Source organism: Cervus elaphus, chromosome 7 (assembly GCF_910594005.1).
Source record: "Cervus elaphus chromosome 7, mCerEla1.1, whole genome shotgun sequence".
Taxonomy (NCBI): Eukaryota; Metazoa; Chordata; class Mammalia; order Artiodactyla; family Cervidae; genus Cervus; species Cervus elaphus.
Genome location: NC_057821.1, coordinates 18002795 through 18029416, shown reverse-complemented (window position 1 = coordinate 18029416; position 26622 = coordinate 18002795). Strand labels below are relative to the sequence as shown.

General features: G+C 56.8%; 2 protein-coding genes across 4 annotated transcripts; one reads left to right on the top strand and one right to left on the bottom strand.

Moving 5' to 3' along the window:
• Positions 1 to 1218: 1218 nt before the first annotated feature.
• DLK2 (delta like non-canonical Notch ligand 2) lies at positions 1219 to 6488 on the top strand. 2 transcript variants are annotated; one of them, XM_043907547.1, is made up of 6 exons: positions 1219 to 1452; positions 2252 to 2382; positions 2660 to 2723; positions 4013 to 4143; positions 4745 to 4889; positions 5566 to 6488. In XM_043907547.1, exons 2-6 carry the CDS (start codon positions 2307 to 2309, stop codon positions 6299 to 6301), a joined length of 1152 nt encoding a protein of 383 aa, XP_043763482.1. In that variant the 5' UTR covers positions 1219 to 1452; positions 2252 to 2306; the 3' UTR covers positions 6302 to 6488. The 2 variants fall into 2 exon arrangements, with proteins under 2 accessions (XP_043763482.1, XP_043763481.1); XM_043907546.1 differs by lacking the exon at positions 1219 to 1452 and adding an exon at positions 1472 to 1791.
• On the bottom strand, positions 6417 to 26237 carry ABCC10 (ATP binding cassette subfamily C member 10). Of its 2 annotated transcripts, XM_043907544.1 has the most exons (22): positions 26079 to 26237; positions 25660 to 25831; positions 21942 to 23160; positions 20471 to 20698; positions 19679 to 19835; positions 19412 to 19521; positions 17570 to 17649; positions 16778 to 16949; positions 15358 to 15456; positions 14752 to 14941; positions 13957 to 14034; positions 13596 to 13790; positions 13001 to 13154; positions 12633 to 12822; positions 10380 to 10723; positions 9928 to 10097; positions 9259 to 9419; positions 8740 to 8993; positions 7719 to 7864; positions 7527 to 7624; positions 7175 to 7287; positions 6417 to 6856 (listed from the first exon to the last, which is right to left on the bottom strand). In XM_043907544.1, the coding sequence occupies exons 2-22, from the start codon at positions 25818 to 25820 to the stop codon at positions 6703 to 6705; spliced, it is 4473 nt and encodes a 1490-aa protein (XP_043763479.1). In that variant the 5' UTR covers positions 25821 to 25831; positions 26079 to 26237; the 3' UTR covers positions 6417 to 6702. The 2 variants fall into 2 exon arrangements, with proteins under 2 accessions (XP_043763479.1, XP_043763480.1); XM_043907545.1 differs by lacking the exon at positions 13001 to 13154 and having other exon boundaries at positions 12633 to 12841.
• Positions 26238 to 26622: the final 385 nt, after the last annotated feature.

Sequence of the window (26622 nt, the reverse complement as noted above, 5' to 3'; positions counted from 1 at the left end):
AATTTTTATTTTATTCATTTATTTTTTGGCTACACAGAGAAGTTTGTGGGATCTCAGTTCCTCAACCAGGGATTGAACTGGGGACAGGACAATGAAAGTGCCAAGCCCTAACCACTGGACCGCCAGGGAAGTCCCCCAATTTTTACTGTATTCTAAAAGTTCTTTAAAGTTATTGAATTTCTTTTACAACAAGAAAAAGTTAAACATGCTCATTGTGGGAAAAAGAGAAATGTTGAAAAGCATCAGTAAGAAAAAATTACCTGTAATTCCATCACCTGGGGGAAAAAAATCACTGCCAACATTGAAACATATTCTGTTTCTTGCTTTTTTCCCTCCACCTAATCTATTCTTAGCTTTTAAAAAAATCTTTAGGCTTCCCAAAGGTGACTTTCAATAGTCACATAGTGTGTTGGTGTACCATAATCTGTTTACAATCATTTTGGACAGCATAGGTTGTTTGCAATTTTTCAGTAAAAAAAAAAAAGTAAAACATATGGTCAGAGCTATGGCATTGTTCAACTCAAATTTAGATAGCTCTGGAGGAAAGAGGTGATCAGAGTTTCGGGGAAGATGGCTAGGCAGATGGGGTGGGTGTGGCTACGTTCAATGAAGAATGCAAGAAAAATTAGTTCAGGGGCTCCGACCTGTGGGGGTTGTCTGTAGAAAGCTGCTCTGCACCGGCTAGGGACTACTTCTTACCACGAATTTAAGGATGGTGAAATCAAATGTTGATTTGAAGGACTAGACATGGGGACAGAGGGTCCTGATCTCTGCCCCCTTGCCTTGGGCAAACAAGAAACGGTTTCCTGTCCTTTCCTGGGACAGAGGTCTCTGAACCATTAGGCTGGAGGCACAGAGCTTCCTCACTCCCTCTAGGAAACACTCAGTCTAGGTCTGGGTTTGGGCAGTCGACGATCAGCCTGAGGTCAAGAATGGAGGTGATCCGGGGTACAGAGGAGGGAACTTGGGGTGCACATTTACAGAGTCGGGGGCGTTCCCAGTGCACGGAACCTTCCCAGTAGTGGTAGCGGAACGCAAAGAGACAGGACAGACAGACCTGGCGGGAGGAGGCATGGAGGGGTAGGTGAGTGGGCCACGCTAATACCTAGGCAGGGATCGACCCTGGAAGGCTGTTGATGGCCACGAGGGGAGGAGGAGAGTAGCAGACAGATTAAGCAGGTGATGTAGGATTTACAAATGGAGGAGGCGTGGGCTGGTGACAGGAGGAGGGCCGGGAGTGTCAAGTGTGCCCTGAGCGTGCGCGAGATTTATCTGAGAGGCGTGATGGGCGGCCGACTGGGGAGAGCAGAGGTGGGGCGCGGGGTGAGCTGCTCGGGTCGCGAAGGCGGAGACGCGAGATGGAGAATAACGGCTGCGCACACTTGGCCGACCCTTTACAGTCGGCTCCCAATTAGCCTCCCGTAATTTCCTCCTTGCAGCCGAGAGGGCGAGGTTCGGAGAGGCTGGGTGACTGCGGAGGGTGGGGGCGCCGGGCGCGGGCGGGTGGGGGGTGGGCCGGCGGCGGCAGCCTGGGAGCCGAGGGGGGAGGCGGGCTCCGCCGGCACACGCCGCCCCTGGCAGGCGGCCTGAGCGCGTGCGAGGAGCCGCCGCAGCCGCTCGGGGTCGCCTCGAGGCCCAGATTTCCCAGCGCTCGGCTCGCATGGCAGCCGCCTGGGCGCCCGGCCCCGCGACTCGCTAGGGGCGGCCCCGCGCCCCGGTCCGGCCCTTCGGCGGAGTCCGTCGGATCCCGCGTCGCTCTGCGCCCCGAGGCGCGCCGCCTCCCAGCCCGAGGTGAGGACCGAGGGACGAGCCGGGCTGGGGGCGCGCTGGGTATCCGAGGCCCCGCGCCGCGGCCGAGCCCAGCGCGGCGGAGACAGGAGGGGGGACGTGGGGAGTCAGAGGCGGGGGGCAGAGACTGCGCGCTGCCGGGTCCCCGTGTCGCCTCTCGGCGGTATCCCAGTACCCCTCCGTCCCGATTGCGTTCCCAGCCCCGGCCCTTCCCGCGTCCTGACCTCGCTCGCGCTGTCCATCCTTCACCTCCTTCCCACGTAGCCGGCTCCGCGTTTCTGTCTCCAATCCCCTCGCCTGCTCACACCTTCCTCGCCCCCGCCCTCCCGCTGCACCACACCTTCCCTTTTCTCCCCCGATCTGGACGCCCCTCTCCCCCTCGGCCCCTGTCACTCGGAACCGAACCGGAATCCTTGCCGCTGTTTCCGAGACCGGCCGCCTCTCAGCCCATGCCATCCCACAGGTGTCCGCACGTCCGACGATCCATCCGTCTGTCCGTCCCGGGGCCGGCGCTGACCATGCCCAGCGGCTGCCGCTGCTTACGTCTCGTGTGCCTGTTGTGCATCCTAGGGGCACCCGTAAAGCCTGCCCGAGGTGAGCGCTCCCCGGGGGGCTGTGGTCGCGGCCCGGTCCGGCCGTCCCTCGCTCGCACGTTGACCTCTGCCGGCCAGAGATGGCACTGCAAGCCGCTCCGACCGCGGGCTTGGCGACACCCAGCGCTTCCCTTTGGAATGCGATTCGTCTCTGTTCTGCCTTGCCCCAGCGCTGGGCCCCTCCAGTTACCGGGACGCTGCGTCCTTTCCCTGGCCTTGCATCTCAGGCAGCCGAACCCTGACCCCCGGGCTCACCCTCCCACATCAATCTCTTGCAGGCGATGACTGCAGCTCCCTCTGTGACCTGGCTCACGGCTGCTGTGCGCCTGACGGCTCCTGCAGGTACCTCTCCGTGGAGCACGGTGCTCCCAAACCCTTTGATCCGCATTTCCCAGGCCTCCATACTCACAACCGAGTCAAGCCCCAGGCCTGACCCAGAACGTCTAGGGCCCTCCCCATGGCCTCAAGTCCGGGGCACACAGGGCAGATGGGCAGCCTGGCACCATGCCGGTCCCTTCCCCATTTCCCTTTGCCTTGCCTCTCCTTTGCTGCTTCTAACTACGGCTCCCCACTTGACTCTCCCAAGTCTGATCCAGGAACTCTAACTTTCTTCTTCAAGATGCCAGGAGAAAGACCTGAAGCTTAAGGGAGTGTGGAGAGTGGGAGCCATGAATCGAGGGGGAGGAGATAAAGATAAGACAGACGGAAAACTGGTTTAGCCTGGAAAAGAAAGGCTTTGTCAGGGTTGCTGGGGAGATGCACTTATTCAAGGGGGTCTTTCTTTGATGAATTTAAGTAACTGACACACTGAGGTAGGGGTTGGGTAAATTCTGCAGCAGGAGGAAGGGTGTCTGGGTGTAAAAACATGAGCTGACAGGGCAAGCTGCTGGAGGGGCTGGAGGTGTTAGGGACTCTGAAGCAGGCCTTGCCCGGGAATCAGGGTGGGAAGACAGTCCCGTTGACCTTTCAAGGTCACTCTTCTTTCGGAAAATATTTCTAAGCACCTCAGATATGCCAGAAACGGTGCTGGGGCACTTAACAGGCATCATCTTAATGTCTTTTCTTTTAAAAAATTTGTTGTTGTTGGCTGTGCTGGGTCTTCATGTTGCACATGGACTTTCTCTAGTTGCCTCAAGTGGGGGGTACTCTTCATTGCAGACCTCAGGCTTCTCATCGAGGTGTCTCCTCTTGCTGGGGAGCACGGGCTCTAGGGTGCACAGGCTCAGCTGCTCCTCATCATGTGGGATCTTCCTGGGCCAGAGATCGAACCTGTGTCCCCTTCATTAGCAGGTGGATTCTTAACCACCACTGGACCACCAGGGAAGTCCCTCATCTTAATTTCTTCCTCAACACATCCCTGCCAGGTGTCGCCCCAGGTTACAGATGAGAAAACTGAGCCTTGGAAAGGTTAGACAGAGTGCAGAACCAGAACTCCAATGCTGGTGCCTGGTGGCCTGATATCATATTTGTATCTGGTGACCCAGCGCAGCTCTGTATCCACCCGGGATAGGCCTGCTTCCCCTTAGGGGCTGTCATGTTTGTTTCCTGTTTCCTGGAAGCTCTGAACTTGCCTCCTCCCTGTCTTCACCTCCTTCGACCCAGAGCCCTGACTCTGTGCTTGCCCCCCTCAGGTGTGACCCAGGCTGGGAGGGGCTGCACTGTGAGCGCTGTGTGAGAATGCCTGGCTGCCAGCATGGTACCTGCCACCAGCCCTGGCAGTGCATCTGTCACACAGGCTGGGCAGGCAAGTTCTGTGACAAAGGTAGGTGGGTAGAGAGGGTGGCTGTTGGACCGGGGGGCCCCATGTGTCTTGGGAGAAACATCCATCCTTATTTTATTTATTGAGTACCTCTTGTGTCTGGCTCAAACCCTCAAATATGTAGGATTTTATATACAGTCCATGGAATTCTCCAGGCCAGAATACTGGAGTGGGTAGCCTTTCCCTTCTTCAGGGGATCTTCCCAAGCTAGGAATTGAACCCAGATCTCCCGCAATGCGGGCAGATTCTTTACCAGCTGAGCCACAGGGAAGCCTGTAGTATTTTATAGTTGTAGACTTTATACCTGTCTGTTATCTGAACGAAGACAACCCTCTGTGGTAGGTAAGACACCTGTGGGAAACTGTCCTCATATTGCAGATGAGGAAACTGAGATCCACAAATGAGATAACAACTTACCCAGAGGCACATTGAGACAGACCGACAGGGCTAGGGCTAGGCACCTCCTGACTCCAAATTCAGTCTTGTTTTCCGCCCAGGTTGGGACTAGTATGAGCCACCCCCACAGAGCTCTGGGTGGGGCCTGGGCAGGTCTGGGTGCCATGCGTGAGGGGCTGTCCCAGAGCTCTCCCGGTCTCCTCTGCAGATGAACACATCTGTACCACGCAGTCCCCCTGCCGGAACGGAGGCCAGTGCGTGTATGATGGGGGCGGTGAGTACCACTGTGTGTGCCCACCAGGCTTCCACGGGCGTGATTGTGAGCGCAAGGCCGGACCCTGTGAGCAGGCAGGGTGAGTGCTGGCCCCCCGGTTAGGTGAGAATCTGGTGACAACGGAGGAGAGAGGACTGTGGAGGGAGGTGGCGGGGCAGTGTTAGGGCTGGGGGTCTCAAGTCCCACAAGCTCGAGGATAAAACCCCAGTCTGCTGGAGTACCCCAAGGGCTCCTCAGCTTTTTTGACACCATCTGAACCATTTCTCCAATGACAGAAGCTGACAGGGGCTGGAGGTGTAACACATTACTGTGTGACTTCCCTGGCTGGGGAGGCTGTGGGCCTAGGACCCCCCCTCATCCTCCCAGGAAAGCTGGTGTGCAGCCCCTGAAGTTGTCCCGTGCGGCAGCCTAGGCCTCATGGTGAATGAGGAGACAGCCTGTGGGACTGAACTTGTCCTTATTCCCGCCTCGGGTCTAAGAGTCTGAGAGAACACGAACAGTACACTCGCCTTGGTCTTGACTCTAGGCCAGGCCCTCTGCTACCTGCTTGACCTCAATCATTTCATTTAACCCTCACAACCTGGGAAGCCGGGTACTGCTCTGATCCCATTTTTAAAGGAGGCATTTGAGGCTCAGCGAGAGTGGCTTGAGGGGACAGAGCTAGAGAGGGGTGGTGGTAGCAGGGATCCGGATATCGACTTGGTCTACCCTGCAGGTGGCAGTTGATAAAACACCCTCCCCGCCTCCCCCACCAGCTCCCCATGCCGGAACGGCGGGCAGTGCCAGGACGACCAGGGCTTTGCCCTCAACTTCACCTGCCGCTGCCTGGCGGGCTTTGTGGGTGCCCGCTGCGAAGTGAACGTGGATGACTGTCTGATGCGGCCTTGTGCTAACGGCGCCACATGCCTGGACGGCATCAACCGTTTCTCCTGCCTCTGCCCCGAGGGCTTCACTGGGCGCTTCTGCACCATCAACCTGGATGACTGTGCCAGCCGCCCCTGCCAGAGAGGGGCCCGCTGTCGGGACCGGGTCCACGACTTTGACTGTCTCTGCCCCAGCGGCTATGGTGGCAAGACTTGTGAGCTAGTCTTACCCGTCCTGGGTCCTGCCAGCACAGCAGACACCCCCCCAGGGCCCACCTTGGCTGTGCTGGTACCCGCCACGGGGCCCATCCCTCACAGCGTGGGCGCTGGCCTGCTGCGCATCTCTGTGAAGGAGGTGGTGCGGCGGCAAGAGGCCGGGCTGGGCGAGCCCAGCCTTGTGGCTGTGGTGGTATTTGGGGCCGTCACTGCCGCCCTGGTCCTGTCCACGGTGTTGCTGACCCTGAGGGCCTGGCGCCGGGGTTTCTGCCCCCCTGGACCCTGCTGCTACCCTGCCCTACACCATGCACCAGCGCGCCAGGACCAGGAGTGTCAGGTTAGCATGTTGCCGGCAGGGTTCCCTCTGCCGCCTGACCTGCCCCCCGAGTCTGGGAAGACCACCGCTCTGTGATGGAGGTGGGGGCTTTGTGGGCCCCTCCTTCACCTCCTAGGGCGCTTGGACTGGAGTGGCCCCTTCTCGTCACCCCTCAGCTGGGGTACACACACAAAGGGACCTCAGCCTCATGCCACAAATATTATTTTTTTAATACACAGAATGTAAAAATGGGAATTTTATCAAATAAAACTATGGATGTGCATGTGGGCTCCTTTGCCAGAAAAAGTCTGCCTGGAGTCCCAGATGCCAGAGGGCCAGAGCAGAGGCCTGCCTCTGGGGAAGCCGTGGGACTCTGCCCGCACAAAGAGTGGCTTGTGAAGAGGAGCCCAGGGCACCCTTTCCCCTCTGTGGAGGAGAGGGAGAGGTAGAGACACAGAGGAGTGTAAACCATCGGCAGTGCGGGGGGGCCCGGGCCCTCACGGGGAGGAGCGCGCTCCCTGCGGGCTGCTCTGCAGCAGCTGCTGGAACAGCGAGTGGGGCTGAGTGCGCAGGGCGGCAGGGGAGCCCAGCTCCGCCACCCTCCCCGCGTGCATCACCAGCACGCGGTCGGAGTTCAGGATCGTGTTGAGCCTGCATGGGAGGGGGTGGTCAACACGGGGATGGAGGCCTGCACCCTAGAGAAGGCTGGCCTCCTTTCCCTCCTTCCCCGCTGGACAGCGCCCCCCTGCCCCACAGGCTTCAGCCCCAGGGCTCTGTGCTAGGGGAGGGGCTGCACGTTCCCTGAGAACGTGCGCTACAAGGGGCCTGGTGGGAGCCTAGAGAATGAGGAGCTGAGAGTCACAGGGGGTGGAATTTCCGGAGCCCTGACTCCCGGGGTCCCTAAAAGGAAGTGAGGCTCGGGGTCCATGACACCCCCGATTTAGATTCTCACTCTGGATGCCTACACACCTGTGGGCGATGGTCAGCACTGTCTTGTTGGCAAACCGTTTGCTGATGGTTTGCTGGAGCAGCTGGTCTGTCTTCTGGTCCACGCTTGCTGTGGCCTCATCAATGCACAAGATCTGGAGCATGTGGGGAGGGTTAGGGAGGAGGAGGGAGAAGAGGGTTAGCCGTGGCTGCTACCCATGCCTCCAGCCCCCACCTCCTGGTCTGGCCCAGGCCAGCCCCCGGCTCCCACCTCCAGCTCTAAAAGGAAAACGAACTTGGTCCCCTGTGACCTCTTCCCAGTCTACTTCCTCAGCCCTCACCTGTCCCCTGCCTTCTTCCTGGCCCTCTCGAATGGCCCTCCCTCTTGTATTACCTTGGCATCTGTGAGGAGAGCCCTGGCCAGACACAGCAGCTGCCTCTGCCCCAGAGATAAGCGCCGGCCCCTCTCGCCCAGCTCACCATCCAGACCACCTGCGAAGCACAGCGTCGTCATCCCAGGGTTCCGAGCCTCCTCCAGCCCCTCTCTGCTCGCTCCTCCCGCTACCACGCAGGACAGGACACTCACCCATAGACTCGATCACCTCACTCAGGTGGCACTGTTCCAGGGCCTGCCATAGGGCCCCGTCCTCATACAGGCCCCGGGGGTCCAGGTTTTCCCGCACAGTCCCGCTGAACAAAAAGGGCTCCTGGGGGATGATCGCCAGCTGGGACCTGGGGGGTGAGGAGGGGACAGGGGTTGAGGCTGGAGATGTGGCCACCGCTGCTCCCAGCACAGGTCTCAGTTCAAAGGTCCAGCCCTTCAGGAGAGCGTGGGATAAGACTTAATAACTCCCATCTTGCTTCCTGCTTGGTCAGCCATGAACCTAGAACTGGACTGGTGCTATGAGGAACACCAAGGAAACCAAAGGCCTGAGGGGCAAAAACAGAACAAGCATAAGCCAAACTGTGTGGCACTGACATCAGTGTCATGGGACAGCAGTGGATGGCAAGGAACGGCCAGAGAGTGTGACTGGGTAGGGGACGCTTCCAGGTCGGAAGCAGGCCTGAAATTGGGTCCTGAGGAGCTCTCTGGTCAAACCATAAGGGGAGGCCGTCACAGGTTAGAAGAGAAGGCAGGAAGGACAGGGCCAGGGCCTGGGGTCAGTAATGGCTTTAGGACAGCGCTGCCCCCTACCTTTTCCCATGTCATGGAACTAAGAAAATGATAACAGAGTAACGTGGTTGGGGGGATGTTTGGCTCCAGATGAGGCCACTTGTGGCCAGGGGCTACTGGCCCAGGTCACCAGCTGTCCCAAGCCCCAGGGCACGGCACCTGCGAGACTCTGATTCAGGAGAGTGACCAGTGGTCTAGAGTGGAAGGCATTGTATGCTGGGAAGTCCAAGATGAAGCTGGGAAGGTGAAAGCCTTAAGACCGCAGCTTTGAATCCAGGCCTGAGTGCAGGGAGCTCACTATTCTAGCCTGCTTGTCCAACCCTTGTCTCAACTCCTGATCCACCCTGGCTGCTGTGTGTTTATATGAAGCCTTCCTGGCTGGGCCTTCCTCTCCCTGCCAGTGGCCGTGTCCCCTCTTCTCACTCCCCCACACCTGAGCTCGGCCAGCTCCAGCTGGCTGGTGTCCACGCCGTCCAGCAGCACTCGCCCGGAACTGGGCTCCAGCAGCCGGAAGAGCACCAACAACAGGGAAGACTTGCCAGAGCCCGTGCGGCCCACGATGCCCAGCTTCTCTCCAGGCTGCACGCGGAAGGTCACCCCATCCAGGGCGTTGGGCAGCCCTGGCCGGTACACCAGCACCACATCCTGGAACTCCACGCTCCCCTGGCTCAGCCAGCCGATGCCCAGCTGGTGGGGTCCGTGCGTGGGAGAGGGCGGGAGACGGGTGAGATGGGGGGAAGGGTGGAGGGATGGTTTGGAGAGTGGAAGGGAGGGATGCGTGGTGTGAGAGGAGAGGTGGGGAGAGTTAGGAGGGACGGGGGACAGGCCTGTAGAATGGGGAGATCACAAGGGATGCTACAGGAGTGGAGAAAAGCTGGTGAGGGGCACAGGGAGAGGAACTGGGGGTCCTTCAGGGTGCCGGTGCCCAGGCTGGGGTGGGGCTGCAGGCTACCTGTGGCCGCTGGCCCCGGGGCTCCTGCGGCAGGTCACAGGAGTACTCTTCCAGCCGCTCGATGCTCACCAGCATGGCTTCTGTCTGCGTGAAGCTGCTCACCAGCCCTGAGAGCAGGCCCGTCAGGGACAGGGCATAGGACAGTGACAAGCCCACCAGTCCTGGGGGAGGGGACAGAGGGCTCAGAGGCTGGGACACTGGGATGCGTGTAGGGAGGGTGTGGGCAGAATGGGCGAATCCTAAGCTGTGGACCATGGGGATTTAAGGGAAGCCAGCACTGAAGCAAGAAGATGCAGGAGCCAGACCGGGCCCATGGAAGGATGGATGCAAGGGAATGGGTGGGCCTGGAGAGGCTACACAGAGGGATAGGTAGAAGGCAGGTGGGCCGGGGTGGGGTACTAGGTGCTGAGGGTGGGGGTGAGCAGGCAGGGGTGGTGATGAGAAGTCCTGTTTAGCCCCAGATCCACCACCACCTGGCGAGGGACTCCTCAAGACTCAGCGTCCTCAACTCTGAAATGGGGGTGATGAGAATGACAACATATCCTCACAGGGAACCCTGGTCAAGAGGTGAAAATGCTTGGCGGTGAACGGAGAGGTCGCGGGTGGGTGGGGGGGAGGATGAGGAATAACAGCCTTCTGAGGTGAGACTGAAGGGTCCCGGGCTGGCACCTGGGCTGGCGAGGCCCTGCTGATGCTGCACCAGGGCGATGCCCGCGATGGCGCTGACCACCGCGGCCCCCATGAGCTGTAGCCGGATGTCCAGCCACTGCATCGTGGCGCTGGCGGCAAACTGGCACCTCTGGTTGAGCTCCAGGAGTCTCTGGTTCTCCTCCTCAAACCTGAGGGAGGCCATGCTGTGGCTGCACTGACCCGCCCAGACTTCCTCCCTGCAGAACACCCCCTCCTTGGCGTTGACCCGCACACCCACGGGCCTCACCGCAAGGCTACGGAGGAGCCAGTGAGCTCTTTCACAGCGGGGTCTTCTTGGCCTCACTAACCTGTTTTTTCTGTTTCTTTCCTCTTTCCCCTAGAGATCCAGCACCCCCCCACCCCGCCCTTCATCCCCCCTCCATCCCAGCACCTCACGCCTGTGGCTCCGGTTGGAAGAGACACTCACATACCTGTAGGTGGCCCCGGCGGCCCGGAGCACAGGGAGGCCAGCCAAGGTGTCGGCCAGGTGGGTGTAGAGGGGAGACAGGGTGAGGCTGCCCAGGCGCCGCAGCTCCCGCGAGGAGGCCCTGTAGTGGCTCTGCACGCGATAGTAGATGACGCTCAGAGGTGGCAGCAGCAGCAGCAGCCAGGGCAGGCCGAAGCCCAGCACAGCCAGGAGGCCCAGCAGGCCTGCCGCGTTGGCCAGCAGGATGTTGAGGATGAAGGGCAGGCTGTCATCCGCACAGGCCACATCAGAGGAGAAGCGGTTGAGGACCCGGCCCGTGGGCGTGGAGTCGAAGAAAGTCACAGGAGCCTGGGAGAAGAGGTGTGGTTGGCCCAGGGCAGGATAAGGCAGAAAAGCCGTGGAGGCGGCCCCCAGGGAAGGTGGGCTGCGGGGAAAGGCCCAAGGTAGAGAACAGGAAAGCAGTGAAGTGTTCCCAGAGTTCAGGGCACTGAGGAGGGGCTGGAGGAGCTTAGAACAATACCCCAGCATAGGCAAGATAGAGGCTCTCTGTCCCTCTGGCTGGTGGGGACCCTGAGAGGGCAGGCTGGCCACCCGCTACCTCTGTGCTACATGTGCCTACTCCACTTTCGAGGGCAGGGAGCTAATCCCATTCCAGAAGATGGAGACTTCAGGCCGTGAGTACGATTTCAATGTCAGGAGGAACACCCTGACTGCCCGTGGCTGGACAGAGTGGTGAGGACAGCAGTCAAGTCAATACTGTCTCATGGTCAAGGGCGCAGGCTCTGGAGTCAGACTGCTCCTTGGATTCCAGCCCTGCTGCTTACCAGATGTGAGACCCCAGCCACGGGGGCTTCCTCTCCTTAAGGCCCCCATCCCTCATCTCCAAAAGGGGGACGGTAATGGAACCACATATCTTGGGGCTGACTGTGTAGACAGCAGTCAGGGGCTCAGCGGAGTCTGCCTGCCATGGAGCTGGGGCTCAGGAGCTTTTTAGACTACTCACTACTGGGAGGTACCTCTCAAAGACCATCCTTTTCCTTTCCCCGCCTTCCCTGTCTCCCAAGTCTCCGCCTTTACTGGGAGAACAGTCCTATCTTAAGGCAGGGAACTAGGTCAAAGGGAATTGCGAAAGTCACCCCTAACATCAGCAACCTGAAGACATGGGCAGGCAGTGGGCAGCTGCTCCCTGAGAGGCAAGGGAAAGACCCACATGGTCCTGGGTTCATGGCCACAGGGCTAGCTTGCCCAGGTCACATACACTCTCAGAGCCTGTTTCTTCATCTGTAAAATGGGGATAACAGTACTCACTTGACAGGGTTATAAGGAGGCCCTAATAAGAAACCAGACAAAAAAGAGCTTTGTAATAATAACATCGTTAATAATGATGGCTGACTGAGCACTCAGTATGTGCCAGGCGCTATGCTAAGTACTTTCCCTGTACTGGTGGACCCTCATAATGTACTAGGGGGCAAGCAGCAGACAATATACACACACAGCAACAGGCATGGATTTTAAAATGAGCTCTAAACAAAAACTGTAAGGAAAGAATGTCATTTATAAAACTGCTGCTGCTGCTGCTAAGTCGCTTCAGTCGTGTCCGACTCTGTGCGACCCCACAGATGATAGTCCACCAGGCTCCCCCGTCCCTGGGATTCTCCAGGCAAGGACACTGGAGTGGGTTGCCATTTCCTTCTCCAACGCATGCAAATGAAAAGTGAAAGTGAAGTCACTCAGTCGTGTCCGACTCTTAGCGATCCCATGGACTGCAGCCCACCAGGCTCCTCTGTCCATGGGATTTTCCAGGCATTTATAAAACTACCTGGGCACAAAATATAGCCATTTTGTAAAAAGGCAAACAATAAGATACATACTAAACATCCCTCACAAAGTTGTTTATCAAGGAAAGGAGGGAAATGGAAACAAGGTTTGCAGGTAAAAAGAGATGGATCAATAAATAAAACCCAAAAGGGACCTCACACAAGCTAAGGGGTGGTTAACTCAGTCCTCTGAGCTTGAAGTCCAACTGGAAGAGACTCTGAGGAAGATTCTCTTCTCCTCATGTTACAGACAAGAAAGCCATAGGCTTAAGTCACTGGGTTTGAACCAAGCAGCTACTCTGCTCTCAGTCTCTCCAGGTCTCAAGACGTCAAGTGCTGCACCCAAATGAGAGGAGCTGATTTCTCCTGAGCACCGGGGGATGGGACAGGCCCCCCGATGGAGCCCAGGTACTGGCCACCTCCACCCTCCGTCCCCTCACCATGAGGACTCGGCCCAGGAGGCGGCGATGCAGGGTGGCGGCCGCTCGGAGGGTGCCTGCCGCGAAGAGCACGGCCCGGAGGAGGGTGCAGAGGGAGTTGACACCAGCGATGGTCGCGTACACGGTGAGGTAGAAACGGAGGTCTGAGGAGCCATTGGGGGCAGCTTTGGGCAGTGGGGACACTGAGGTGCTGGGTGGTGGGGAGGGGGCTGTGGGTAACCAAAAGTGGGGCCACTCAGGGTTCCCTTCCCCGCCCCCACACCACCTCTCCCCACCTTCCAGAAGACACAGGCCCTGTAAGGCCAGCCCCCAGCTCACTCCCTGCCCGGGAACCAATGAGTGCCCCAGACCCATGCCCCGCCACTCACTAGAGGCTCCCAGGGGAGAAGAGGAGCAGCTGGGCGGACAGCGGCCCCGCCGAGCCCGGCCTGATAGGGGCCGGCGCCTCCTGGGAGCTATTCTTGGCGGCCTTCAGCTCAGAGATCCAGTGGGAGAGCCACCAGTCTGCCGCGTTCCTGGTGGCTGGGGGGATGGCAGAGAGAAAGCTGCCAGACAGACTCATCTTCCTCGTTCCATTCAGACACGCTCTTCTGCCCTCGACTCTGGTTCCCACCCTCCTCAGCCCCTGGCCCTCCCCACCTTGCCACCACCCCGTGTCTTTCCTAGCGCGCGCATCTTTCCTGGGCCTGTCACCCTTCAGCTCTGGGGAGAGTGTGATCTTGAATCTGCAGGATGGGAAGTCAGCCTTGGGGGCAGGTCAGAAGATGACTACAGAGCCCACCCTCCCCGCCCCTCGCCAGTCACCGGGACTCTCAGAGTTAGGGACGTGCCTCTGGTCCCAGCTGCTGCCCACGCCTGGTGAGTCTCTGGGCTTTGTCACGATTAGCACAAGCTGAGGGGTGTGACAGGGACCTAGGCAACAGGGCTGGTGGGGGAATGAAGGCCTGCAGAGATTGCTCCTACCTTGCATGAGGAGCAGAGAAAAGAGGATGGCGAGAGCCATGCCCCAGCCCACGGCCCTCCAGTAGGCGCGGTACACGTGGAAGGCCACGGCGCCCTCCTTTTTGCTTTCCTCCTGCCGCAGCCGGCCAGACTCGCTCTCCTCCACCTCCAGCCCCTCCTTTGTCTTCGTTGGGTTCTCCATGGACCGGGCTGTGGCTGCAAGGATCAGAGAGGTGAGGGGTGGGTGGGGGTGGGGGATTCAGCTTGTAGGATGATAGCTGAAAACCTCAGTGTTTTCAGGGGCAGGCAAGCTTCCTAGAAACCTGTCTCTGTAAGCACGGTGGGGAAAAGCAGGCCCTTTCCTCTCACCCCCGGACCGTACCTGGGTCAGACTCTTGTCCATCCTCAGCCCAGGCTCTCGGGGCAGCTTGTACCAATGGCAGGATCTCAGAGGGAGGCCCTGGAAGGCAGCAGGAGAGATTAGGAGGGGGCTCTTCCAGGTACAGTCTATGTGTTTCTGAACATGTCAGCCAGTCCACCTTCCATGCTCTTTGGAACCCCTACCTGACCTCCCCTAGCAGGTCTCTGTCCTGGACCCCCAGACCCTGAGCAGAACCATCAAGTTCGGCCCTCCCTCTGTGTCTGAAGCCTGATCAGCTCCAGAAAAGGTCCACCCCTGGGAGGAGAGTTATGGCCACCTGTGAGCACCCAGTCCTCTCACTACCCCTGGGCGTTCTCCTCATGCTTCCTGCAACTCCTAACACTCTGCCGGAGCTTCATTTCCTCCTGCTTCTATCTAGTGAACCTGCAGATGGTCATGTCCCTCTGGATAATAATCCATCAGAGTTTCTGTGTATCTGTTTTTAAATAAAATGACTGTTCTAACCCTGACTCTGTCTTCTCTGAGGACATCAGACTGCCCTCAAGAGACCCGGGGCCTCTAGGTTTCCCCAAGCCCCCAGTCCCAGATGCATGGCTCCTTTCCCGCCTGCTCTCCGTCCTTCACACCAGTTCTGTGATGTCAGGAGAGGGCCGCCTGTCAGACAGGAGGATGAGGGGACCCAGCACATACACAGAGCGGATGGCCTCCCCTCCCCTCGATGATCCACCTGCCGCACCCGGGCAGGCGGCTCCCTCACTCTGCCCGGCTCCCGCCCGTCCTGGCCGCCCACATTACCGGCCCGGACGAGACGCCCAGCCTCCAGCAGCAGCACCACGTCCGCCTGCTCCAGGTACTCGGTGCGGTGGGTGCAGAGCAGCCGCGTGGTGTGGCTCAGCGCTCCCAGGATGCACCTGTGCAGCAGATGGGTGGCCACGTCTGCATCCACGGCGGCCAGAGGGTCGTCAAGGAGATAGAGCTCCTTCTCCTGGGGGGTGGGGGGGTGGGGACGCCATGGGCTCCAGGTCCTCTGGCCAGAACCCAGACCTCTCTTAGGACGTGATCTTGAGGCCATCAGGCAGGAGGGTTGCGGGGGAGCTCTGGGGGCTACCCCTATAGCAGTAAAGAAGGAAGTGAGACCAGAGGTGGGACTTGCCTCCAGTAAAGTGAGGCCAGTGCTCAACTGTGCTGGGTTCTAGTGCCTCAGGCCACCTAATGCTTTCCAAAGGGTCTTTAATACTGCCTTGAATCAGCAAAAGGAGGACGGGATGGCCGAAGGACCAACACCTTAGCAGCACAGAGGGAGGGAGGGAAGAAACCGGATGCTGATGGAAATATCCCCATGCCACCCCCTCCCTAGCCAAGCTTGAGTTCCGAGGCTCCAGACACCTGTCTTCAACTAACCTGGTAGACGGCACGAGCCAGGGCAATCCGGGCCCGCTGTCCCCCGCTGAGGGTCACGCCTTTCTCCCCCACCTCCGTCTGGTCCCCAGCAGGCAGAATCTGACAGGACAGGCGTCCCATTGTTGGTCAGCGAGCTCCCAGTACCTTCTGCCCCATTTCCCGTCCCTCCATTGGGAAGAAATGGTGGGGGTGAGAGAGCCAGGGAGTTTGAGGAGACTGAACTTAAATTTGGGGTGTCGGAGCCAGAGGGGGCAAACCACAACTCCAGCAATAAGCATTTGTTGGACACTTCCTTTTTTTCTATTTTGGCCATCCCTTGTGGCATGAGAGATTTTAGTTCCCCAACCAGGGATTGAACCTGTCACCTGTAGTGGAAGCACAGAGTCTTTAAACAATGGGCAGCCAGGGAACCCCCTGTTGAACACCTTCTATGTGCTGAGCAGTTTACAGGCATCCTTTCACCCCACCCCACAGCAACCTTATGATGTTGACAGTATCTCATTTCACAGGTAAGACCAAAACTCAGGGTACCCACGCTGTCCAAGGTCATTCCATAGCGAGTAAAGGGCAGGACACGAATGCACATTCTTAACCACACTCACTACCCTGACTACAGGTAGTGGCACTCATTACCCTGCCTTTTTCACAGGCAAGGATGAAGACGGACAAATTCAAAGTGGAACTTCCCTAGGCTTTTAGAGGAGGAAGGTACCCCGCGCCTCCCTGTGGCCTGGGGAGTGGTCTCCTTTGCTAAGGGGTCCTCATGCCAGAGGCAGCACTTGTGGTCCACCAGACGGTGGCTCCCCTGAGGGAAAAGCTTTGCGATTCATCTCTTTTTCTTAGTGCTCAGAGCAGTTCCCTGCACCCAGGAGACATGCGGGAAATGTCGCCAAGGTAGAAGCAAATGAGAAGTGGACAGAGGATGTCCCATGGTCAGAGTCAAAGGTCTTCCTTTCCAGGGATGTTCCATATCTACCTGGACAGGGTGGTGCTGACCTTAGTCCTGCCGGGGAAAAGTCAGGAGACAAAGCTGGACTCTCATTCCCCCTAAACTCAGCTTTCTGGATGTGGGGGATCTAGTGGCTTGCCAGACTTCTCTAGATTGACCTTGACTCTCCCAGGGGGAGGTGGGGGAAGGCCTCTTGAATCAGAACCATTAGCCAGACCTACAGAGAGCTGAGCCTCATGGGAACCCCTCCCCTAGTCTCAGAGACCCAGAGTTCCCCCGGCTGCTGTGTGGAGCACCTGGTCACCAGCCCCTTTGCCAGGTCCTGTGCAGACGCTGGACACTCTGCGAGGACCATAGCCTGACAGCCAGTCCTGGGTAAATGATGCTGAGTATAAGCAACCCCTTCCCAGAGAAGTCAGTCTCTGATCTGCGGTGTCAGGGACATGGGGAAGCGGGTGGCCAGGCACTCACGCTGAGGTCCTCATCGAGGGCGCAGGCCTCCAGCACTTCCTTGTACAGCCGGGCATCAAACGTCTTCCCAAAGAGAATGTTGTCTCGGATGGTGGCAAACTGGATCCAGGGTTCCTGGGTGGCCAGGCCGAAGCCTTTGGATAGCCCCCACACTGCCACCTGCCCGCGGAGCCTGCAGAGACCAAGGCCAGCAGCGTGGGGGGCCGGTTCCCTGCTGGTCCCCTCCCGGCCCAGCCCCTGCCTCTCAGAAGCCTCTCCTGATGGCTGTCTTTTGCACGGGGGCCCCTTTCATGTCACGTGGCTCTCTGGATTGGCAGCCACTGAGGTTGAGGGGTCCTAGGGAGGCTGGAGGCCCCCTGTGGACTGGTAGGGGAGAAACTGCTCTTTGACTGCAGTCAAACAGCTGTCACAGGTTGAGGTGCTCAGAAGAGAGTGTGGCCAGCACACCGCACGCATTCACTCTCACAGTGAAATAAGCAGGCCCTCGCTCACACTTCTGTTCCTCTCTGGATCCCTTCCTACACACTCTCTGAGAGCAGCTGATGCCAGGTGTTTCTATTTATTTCTTCACTCACTGTTACAGTACTTCTAACACTCTGCAGTGATGGTTATGAGAACCCACTTTCTTGACTGCCTTTCCCTTTCCAGACTGAAAACTCTCCCAAGAAAGGGACCAGGTCTTGCTCATCTGGGCACCTCTGGCCCCTAAACCAGTGTCTACCACGTAGCCAGGGGCCAGGGATGTGCTGGCGAAGGGCAGAACTAAGGATGGGGGTGCCGGCAGTTGCTTACCTGTGCATCTCCCCAGTGATGGCAGCCAGCAGCGAGCTCTTCCCGCAGCCCACCTTCCCCACGATGCCCACCAGCATTCCCTGCGAGGAAGCCACACACATGAGTGTCAGGCCTCCCTCCAGAGGCCCTGGGCTGCCAGTCACCCCATGGAGGGTTCTCTCTAGGCCCCAGTTAAGCCTGAGGGGAAAGATTTCTCCAGCCCACAGACTGAGGTGTGCCTCAGTGACTGATGCGATGTTGGCCCCAGGGGAGCAGGGTGTTTCATTCTCCTCTCAGAGAAGCATCAGTTTCACTGTGTGAAGAGCCTCTGGAGAGGAACAGTGTGGCAGAGAGATGGGAGGAAAACTGCCCTTGAACTTTCCAGGAAAGCACCGAGGCAGGCAACTCAGGATGGGGAGAGGGGAAGGAAGGACTGAAGACTTTGGGGCCTACATTGTGGGCTGGCTAAGTCCACCTGCAGCCAAACTTCTAAAAGCTCAGGGCAAAAGGCAGTGTTTACACAGATGCCCATTTCTGTGATCTGCAGTTTAAAATTTTCTGTGCTCCCTTCCTTGCTTGCTGTAACATACATTCATGGAGCCATCTGTGGGCATGTGTGTGTGTTCAGTTGTGTCCCCCTCTTTGGGATCACAGGGACTGTAGCCCGCCGGGCTCCTCTGTCCATGGGATTTCCCAGGCAAGAATACTGGAGTGGGTTCACAAAGGAAAACAATTTCTTCTCTAGAAAAAGGCAGGGCTCCTAGCAGCTGCCTGGCAGCCAGGGTGAGCCTGTCTTTGAGTGGGTACCAGACCAATCTGAGACCCATCCCTGGGAAACCTTCCTCCTTCTGGCCGGGGCCTGTAAGTGGAAGGGCTCTCTGCAGGCCTACTTCTGTTTAAGGGAGAGCAAGTCCACAGAGAGGGAAGGAGGCAGATCTAGGAGCCAACAGAAGGACTAGCTCGGCAAGTCGAGGCCTGGCTCAGAGCTGCTGCCGAGATCTGCCCAGGTGCTTAACTGTGGATTCTGCAATTCATCTCTATATCCTTCTTACAAATTCTTGTTGGCTTAAGCTAGCTCCAGCGGGTTTCTATGACTTAAATCCAAAAAAGCCCCAACTGACACATTAGTAAAATTCCTTTGAAAAATTCCAGCCTTGTCTTGCCTGAACTAAGACGAAAAACAAAACATGTAGCCCAAGCCAGAGATGTGAGCCAAATGTGGTCAAGGTGGTTCAGGAACTGCTGGAGAACACAGGGTTGAGCTGTGGGGCAAAGGGTTGGACACGGGTCAGGGGAGAGTGAAAACTTAGGACTTGGTGAACAGGAGTTGCCGTCTTGCCAGGAATGTTCTTACAAGTGCTCCTTTGACGATGTGTGCCCCGGTGTGAGTCACAGGGTGTGATGCCTTTCCACCAGGCTAAATAGAGGGTTATCTAAACCATTTGCAACATCCTTCTGAGAAGGGGCTGCTGGGGCTCACCAGTGTGGGGAAGATGCTGGACAAGTTATGGGGTCTGTTCTGAACTCTGTGGCCCCTGCGGGACACAGAGAGACAAATGCAATTGCTAGTCTGGACTAGGTGGACTGGTCTGAGCGGTCTGGTGACCAGGGATGGCTGTGACTGCTCTAAAGCCGCTAGGTGTTAGAAAAATGACATCCTGAGATAAAAATCGCCTAAAGGCGAGATAATCTCATCACCTCTCCTATTCAAACCTGCCCACCAAAACCTCTCTGGTCTTCCCTTTGGTAATAAGAGTCACAGGGGCCGGCTGCTATGATTGGCTCTGTCCTTGTCTATCGGTCACTGAGCTTGCATGTCTTTCATTAGTCTGGAGACTCTCCTAGGGCATTTGACCAATGAACCTTTTTCACTTCGAGGTGACTGATGAAGGTCTCCTGGCTGGTTCCAACTGGGTCCCAAGAGAACAAGGCTTCGTGCAGCTCCAGGGCTGTAGATGGCTCTGTCGGGAGATCTGTACAAGGAAAAAGCCACTCACCTTGGGCTTCTAGTCCACAACCTACCTGCCCCGCCTAGACTCTGCTCCTCTTGGCAGCATCTGTGTACAGCAACCGAGGGGCTACAGTTCCCTGCTCCCCTGTGCCAGATTCTGCCCACCAGCTTCCCATTACCTGGGCTGTAGTAGGCCTGGGGGTCATGGTTGGGAAGGTCGAGGAAACGCTGGATCCGGTCCAGGGACACTTTGGCCTCGAGGAGGCCATTGATCACCCAAGGGAAGTTGTTGAGGGGAAGAATGAGCATGCGCACCAGTGCCAGGGCGGTGAACACCTAAGTGGGGTCAGAGGTGGCGGGGGGAGGGGTTGAAGTATCACCTAAAGCTTAGGAATTATCTGAAGGCCTGGCCTATGGGTGGCCCTGCAAACAGGTCTGTGGAGGGGGCAACAGGGAGCAGCAGAACTGAGGGCTTAGCTGGGTGACATTTGGGTTAGAGATGGTAGAGGTGGCCACTCCAAGAATATCAGAAACCCCAGATATCCTCCAGGGACCCAGGTCACTCCCTGATAAACACACATGCCCAGCTCACGCTGAGACCTTCTCATAATTTCTAAAGGGCAACATCATCTGGCTAGACCCAGCACTGGATCCATCCTGCACTGGATCGTGAATTTTTCCCCCAGGGCCATAAGAATGAGGCTAAGGGGACCTAACTGGAAGTTGGAGAGGAAGAGGAAGGGAAAAGAAGTAATTCCTTCGCAGAGGGAAGGGTCATATATCCAAGGCCCCAGATGAAAGGTCCCTTCAGAGAACTTCCTGAGAAGGGGAAGGAGAAGGCAGACAGGGACCCTCCACTCCTTCGCAGCAGCACTGAGGACCCCCGCCCACCCCCGACTCCACTGCGGTCTCTGCGCTGCTGCTTCCATCTCACATCTTCCTGCAGCCATCCCCCGCTTCCTGGTCCTCACCTTGGTGGCAGTGAGCTGGTGCCCCATGAGGACGTAGGTGATAAAGATGACGATGGAGATGACGACTGGCAGGGCAGCCCACAGGTACACACAGGCCGCATCCAGGTACTTGATGACCCGGAGTCGCCCCAGCTCTCGAGCTCGGCAGGCCTCTACGCGGGCCCCCAGCGCCTGCTCCCACCCGAAGAACTTGATGACACGCATGCCACTCAGCAGCTCTGTCACGAGCTAGGGATGGGGACGAGAGAGCAGCGAGCAGTGGAGACACTGCTCACGTGTGTTCTCCTCTGCCCAGTCTCCCCCAGGCTCCTGGCATGGGATGTCAAGTACTTGGAGCTCCCCTATGCCCCAGCCGGGGACAGGTTGGAGCTAGAATTCCCCCACCTTCTTAGAAGATGAAGCGGTGGAAAGTATGAGGGGGGAGGTCACCACACTGGGGTAAAAGCACTCCTTCCATTAGATGAGGGACTAAGGACCATTCCCAAAGCCAGAAGATGTGGGCTTCAGGGGCTGGTCACCAGTCTGGCCCCACAGCTTGGGTGGTACAGGAACCATTCCTATCGGAGTACACAGGTGTAGGCCACACCACAGCCCAGGGTTGGGCAGGTTGATAGACCCAGGTAAAGATGGGCAAGGGCCAGAGAAGCTCCTTGGATCCTAACGTTCAAACATCCCCAGCCTGCAAGCCAGGGAGGCACTGGGAGCCTTCCCAGGAGGCCCCAGAGACTGGTCAGTAGCTGTAATGGGTAGGGGAAAAGGCCATGCCATAAACAGCTATCAGGGACACCCCCTTGCCATTAGCACTCGGAGCTATGCCAGTGAGAGAAGGACAAGTATGCTGCATGGACCCAAAGCCCATCCCCTCTGAAAAGGCACCACAATCACTGTACATTCCAGAACTGACTCAGCCAGATCCTCACACCTAGAGTTGGCCCAGGCAGGGGGGACCCCTGCTCCTTTCCCCACAGCCCACCCCAAAAAGGTAGCCGGGGTTCTCCTAGGCCTCCACATGTGGCTATGGGGCGCTCTGTGCCTGAGATGAGGAGGAGGCTGGAGACTTGGATCCTGGCTCTAACACTAAAATCCCATTTGGCCCCAAACAGCTCAATTCCCACCTCTCAGAATACTATGATATTACTAACAGGCCACATTAACTTAGTGCTTACTTTGCAACTGGCACTGTGATGAGCAGCATCTCGCATGATCCTTCCAACTGTGCTATGAGGCAAGCTATGATTACCCTCATTTCACAGATGAGTAAACGGGAGTCTCAACGAAGTGAAGTGATTTGTCTGAAGTGACTGAACTAGTGAGTGGTAGAGTCGGGATGTGAACCCTGTCTGTCTTTCTCTAGTCTGAACTCCTAACTTCTAGAGCACACACTCTCTTGAGTACTGTGCGTGGGAGACCTGGGCACCAGAAGGCTGGGTGGGGTCTCTGGACGGCTGAGGGACCCCAGGCAGCCCCTCACCTTAACCCGCGCGTCCTTGTGCTGTAGCATCTCCTGGTTGCTGGCCATGATGCGGGTGGCAATCACTTTGTTGACGGGTACCAGCAGCAGCGCCAGGATCAGACCACCCACGAAGGCCACGCCCACCTGCTGGTGCAGCAGATAGAGGGTGATGGCCAGTTGCAGGGGCAGGCCCCAGGCCTCGTGAAAGCTCCCAGCAAAGTTGAGCAGCCGCTCAGAGTCGGTGCCTAGTAAGTTTAGGACCTCCCCGGCAGGAGGGCGTCTGGGCCCCAGCTGTAAAGCCTTTCGGTACAGGATGTTCAGCACAGCCCCCCGTGCCTGAAGAGCCACCTTCCGAACCTCATACCCATACTGATTCTGCAGCACGGCTCCCAGAACAGCTCCACCGGTGAGCCCCAGGGCATAGAGCAGGCCGTGGCTTAGTGGCTCTTGCCCCTCCTCCAGGAAGCCCACCAGGAGGGACAGCAACAAGGGCCCCGAGAATCCCAGCATGGCCCCCACCAGCTTGAGCAGTCCAAGAGCCAGGTAGCAGCGCCCAAAGGCCCCATACAGGGTCCTCCACAGCCGGGCCCCCTCTTGCCAGTGCGCCTGGAAGACACGGGCTAGGTAGGTTGGGTGCAGCCTGCGGGGGAGGCGGCAAGTGTCCTGGGGCTGCCGGAGCTCCCCCCGGGCCCCGCGGGCCAGCAACGGTGCCAGCCAGGCGTAGGAAAAGCGGGACAGCCAGCTCTCTCCATCTTCAGCTACCTCGGGCTCCTGGCCCTCAGAGAGGAGGGGCTCCTGGGCCCAGGGTTCCCGTGACTGCCCGGGGACTGCCCAGCCCAGTCCATAGGCCAAGAGAGCAGCCAGCTGCAGGATGAGGAGACACAGGCGGGAGAGGGGCCCTGCGAGAAGCGGTGGCAGGAGTGTGCCTCGCTGGCAGTGCCACAGCAGGGTCAGCACCAGGGCTGGGGCTGGCAGGAAGGCAGCCAGAGCCAAGGCCAGGGGCCCCCGGGAGCGGCCATGCAGGGCATGAGCCAACACCCACAGGGCCAGGCTGTGGCTGATCCAGGCCACGGCCGCCACGCCCCCTGCCAGCACCTCGAGCCCTCTGGGCCCTGGGCCTGCCCCTGGTGGCAAAATGACTGGAAGCAGGTCGAGCAGTGGAAAGACGGAGAGCAGGATGGAGGCTGCGAGTCGGAGGCGCCAGCCGGGACTGCAGTGTGGGGTGTAATCTGGATTCCTGGGGACAACGGGGGGAAAGAGAAAAGAAGGCACATCACAGCTGACTCAGGGTCCAGACAGACCTCCAGCAACTCACTCACTGGGAGGGAATCAATTCCCTTTCCTGCCTTGTATACGTTATTTTCATCCCATTTTACCCTGGAACTCATGGTCTTTTCTCCCAGGAAATCTTCCTGGATTAACCTAATCCATTTTCTCATTTATACACCATTTCTGATCATTCTTTCACCACAGAAATAAAAACAATTCTGAGTTAAGGTTGTACTGAACATGAAGATTCTAATTACAAAACAAACAAATAAAACACACACACACCTCATCTCAACCTAAATTTCTTACAGATAACCTCTACGGGGTGAGTTTTCACTTTTACAAAAGTATCTACTTAAAAGAGCCCTTCTGCAGCCATGAAGTTAAAAGACTCTTGCTCCTTGGAAGAAAAACTATGACAAACCTAGACAGCATATAAAAAAGCAGAGACATCACTTTGCCGACAAAGGTCCGTCTTGTCAAAGCTATAATTTTTCCAGTAGTCATGTATGGATGTGACAGTTGGACCATAAAGAAAGCTAAGTGCCGAAGAACTGATGCTTTTGAACTGTGTTGGAAGACTCTTGAGAGTCCCTTGGACAGCAAGGAGATCAACCTAGTCCATCCTAAAGGAAATCAGTCCTGAATATTCATTGGAAGGACTGATGCTGAAGCTGAAGCTCCAACACTTTGGCCACCTGATGCGAAGAACCGACTCATTGATGTCCCCGATGCTGGGAAAGACTGAAGGCAGGAGGAGAAGGGGACAACAGAGGATGAGATGGTTGGATGGCATCACTGACTTGATGGACATGAGTTTGAGCAAGCTTCAGGAGTTGGTGATGGACGGGAAGCCTGGCATGTTGCAGTCCATGGGATTGCAAAGAGTCATACATGACTGAGCGACTGAACTTAACTGAAAAGAGCCCTTAAATTCACCTGAAGCACTATTAGATGAATAAAAATTTGACTTACACACAGCTTCTGTACTCTATTAGTATAGCTTAAACTTGCTGAAGCCTCAGGATATTCCACTCTCTGTCTCTCTAATGGTTGTAGAAGATGGTGTGGATCATTTTTGCAGCTCCATTAGCTGAAGAAAAATGTCTTTTGAGTTTTGTCTGTAACTTCTTGGCTTGTAAAAAATGTTTTTAATAAACAGAAGGGTGAACTATCTGCATTAAAAAACACTCCCTTTGTTGTTGGGTTACTTAAATTTTTAATTGTATAGTGAAATGTTTGGAGTTTCCTTTAAAAAGTTCAGTGATCACAGTTACACAAAGGGGTTTATATTTGAGTAAAAGTCAACCTTTAATAATTCTATTTCTTAAGATGTGGGGACAGAAGAAGAAACAACTGGCTCCAAGTTGGTCATTAACCAGGCTTATGAACATGGGCAAGCCTCTTCTTCACTGCATTTCGTTTTTCTCATCAGCACAGTGAGCAGTAAGGAGTCTGGACCCAAAGCCCTCTGAAATCCTTTCCTGTCTGAGATTCTGGATCTCTCTTACTTGTTTGAGCAACTTACAAGAGTCTGTTAAGTGAAGTGAGATAAACATAATTTCTATGGATTATATATTGGTCTTTCTTGCCTTTTCCTTACACCATGAGTTCTGAAAGGACTATGCCCATTTTTAAAAAGATACTTGTCTCAGCATGGTCGGTCTCCCCCTTGCCATCTCCAGACTTTTTTCTCTTCATAAAGGACAAATCAGGATTCCTCCAAGACCAAGCAGATCTGAAGCTTCTCCTACCCAAGAAAGGGATTCGCCATCCCTGTAACTCATCTTAGGTAAGGACGCATTTGTCTGTTAGACTAGACAGGTTAGACCTCTCTCCTGCCTTATCAATAGCAAGAGTGAGATTAACTTTACCACATCCAGCTATACAGGAACTACGCACAAAATCAAGGTGAGTTCAGCACCTGCATCTTATAGCCCCAAATGGAGGAAGGATTAAAGTTCTAATTTTGCTCTTCTCTTTTACCTACCACTTCCTCTCCAGATGAGTACCTATGCTTCTCTTGGCCTAGAAACACTTAAGTTTCCTAGATGGCAGGGGTGAGCAACTGGTCCAACAACTTCAGCACACATCAACCTTTTTGGCTTAAAAACACTGTTCACCCACTTTCATCTCCAGTTCATGACAACTATGGTTGGGCATCTGACAATCTACAAAAGTGATGATCGCTACCATGCATCAGGCCTTAAAAAAAATGTGCCAGACTCTGCACTATATGCTTAAATGCATTATCTAATTGAAGTCTCTCAACAGTGCTATGAAGCGCAGGGAAAACAGGTTAACTTGCCCTCAAACAGACACAAGGCTGCAAAGTGGTAATGCCCACATTTTATTCTCCTTTTTCCCTAGAGACCTCATTATTTCGGTTACACTTCCGCGGAGACGTGGGTTTCGAGTGAAGTCTGCAGGCACACACGGACAGATGTCTGCACCTGTCCCTACTCACCTCGGGTGGCCCCAGTGGCAAGCACTGAGCACGGCCAGGAACGCGTGGGGCAGGGCGCTGAGCGCCAGCTGGGTGAAGCAGTGGCCGGTGGTGTCCCCCTCCCACACCGGGAGCGGCTGCAACGCGCTGGTGCCGCACAACCTGGCCAGGAACCTCTCCATCGAGGCCTCACCTGCGGGGACAGCCGAGGGTGCAGGAAGGCAAGGTCCCTTCCAGGAGGGAAATCCGCGTTCCCAAGGACCCGGCTCAGGCTGGGAAACCTGCACCCGAGGGGGCGGGACGCCGACCAGGAAGCGGGGTGGAGCCAGAGTGACAGGGCGTCCCCTGACGACCCTCGCCTCCTCCAACCCCGCCCACGAACCCGCGGGACCTTCCCTCGCTTCAGCCCGGAATCTGGACGCCGCCAGTTCTTGCGTTACCTCAGCGGTAGAAAGCGAATTGCTTTGGCTCCCAGAAGCTGGCGGCTTTCTGTACTGGTCCCCTAGCCGGGTTCCGCTTTTCCCCACTCCTTGTGTCCCCGTCCCCAGAGATCCGGAACGTTTAACTTGAAAAAGCTGTTTTCCACCGGATCCTGAAATCCCGAACACTGGTGGAAGCGAAAGAGTCTGCGGCAGACGTGGGCCCCTGGCCAGGCTCGCTTGGCACCCCCTAGAGGTGGGATGACCTCCCAGGTGCGCACCGGCCCTCGTCTCGGGGCTTCTGTGCGCGTGCGCTCCGCTCTCGGGGGGCGGGGGGAGGGTGTTCTCCGTAACGAGGTGCACTGATGCGGATCTCACGGTTACACTGCTGGTTACGTGCGCTTCTGCTGCCTCACTTGCAAATGGACTGATCTCAGCTGTAGTGAAGCTTCAGTCATACTCTCTCACTTGGAGTACACGCTCCCATCTGTTTACTGTTTACTAGCAGGCACATGCGTTTCACAGTAATTCTGAAAGCTTCCAGCCATGCGAAGCTAGACGGGCG

What these genes read in the sequence shown, in the direction of transcription:
- DLK2 (XM_043907547.1), top strand. Translation starts at nt 2,307, where the DNA reads ATGCCCAGCGGCTGCCGCTGCTTACGTCTCGTGTGCCTGTTGTGCATC. An exon ending in GCGCCTGACGGCTCCTGCAG is followed by an intron (nt 2,724 to 4,012) that starts GTACCTCTCCGT and finishes TGCCCCCCTCAG; the next exon opens with GTGTGACCCAGGCTGGGAGG. An exon ending in AGGCAAGTTCTGTGACAAAG is followed by an intron (nt 4,144 to 4,744) that starts GTAGGTGGGTAG and finishes TCTCCTCTGCAG; the next exon opens with ATGAACACATCTGTACCACG.
- ABCC10 (XM_043907544.1), bottom strand. Translation starts at nt 25,820, where the DNA reads ATGGAGAGGTTCCTGGCCAGGTTGTGCGGCACCAGCGCGTTGCAGCCG. An exon ending in TGCCACTGGGGCCACCCGAG is followed by an intron (nt 23,161 to 25,659) that starts GTGAGTAGGGAC and finishes CGTTGTCCCCAG; the next exon opens with GAATCCAGATTACACCCCAC. An exon ending in ACAAGGACGCGCGGGTTAAG is followed by an intron (nt 20,699 to 21,941) that starts GTGAGGGGCTGC and finishes CCCCATCCCTAG; the next exon opens with CTCGTGACAGAGCTGCTGAG.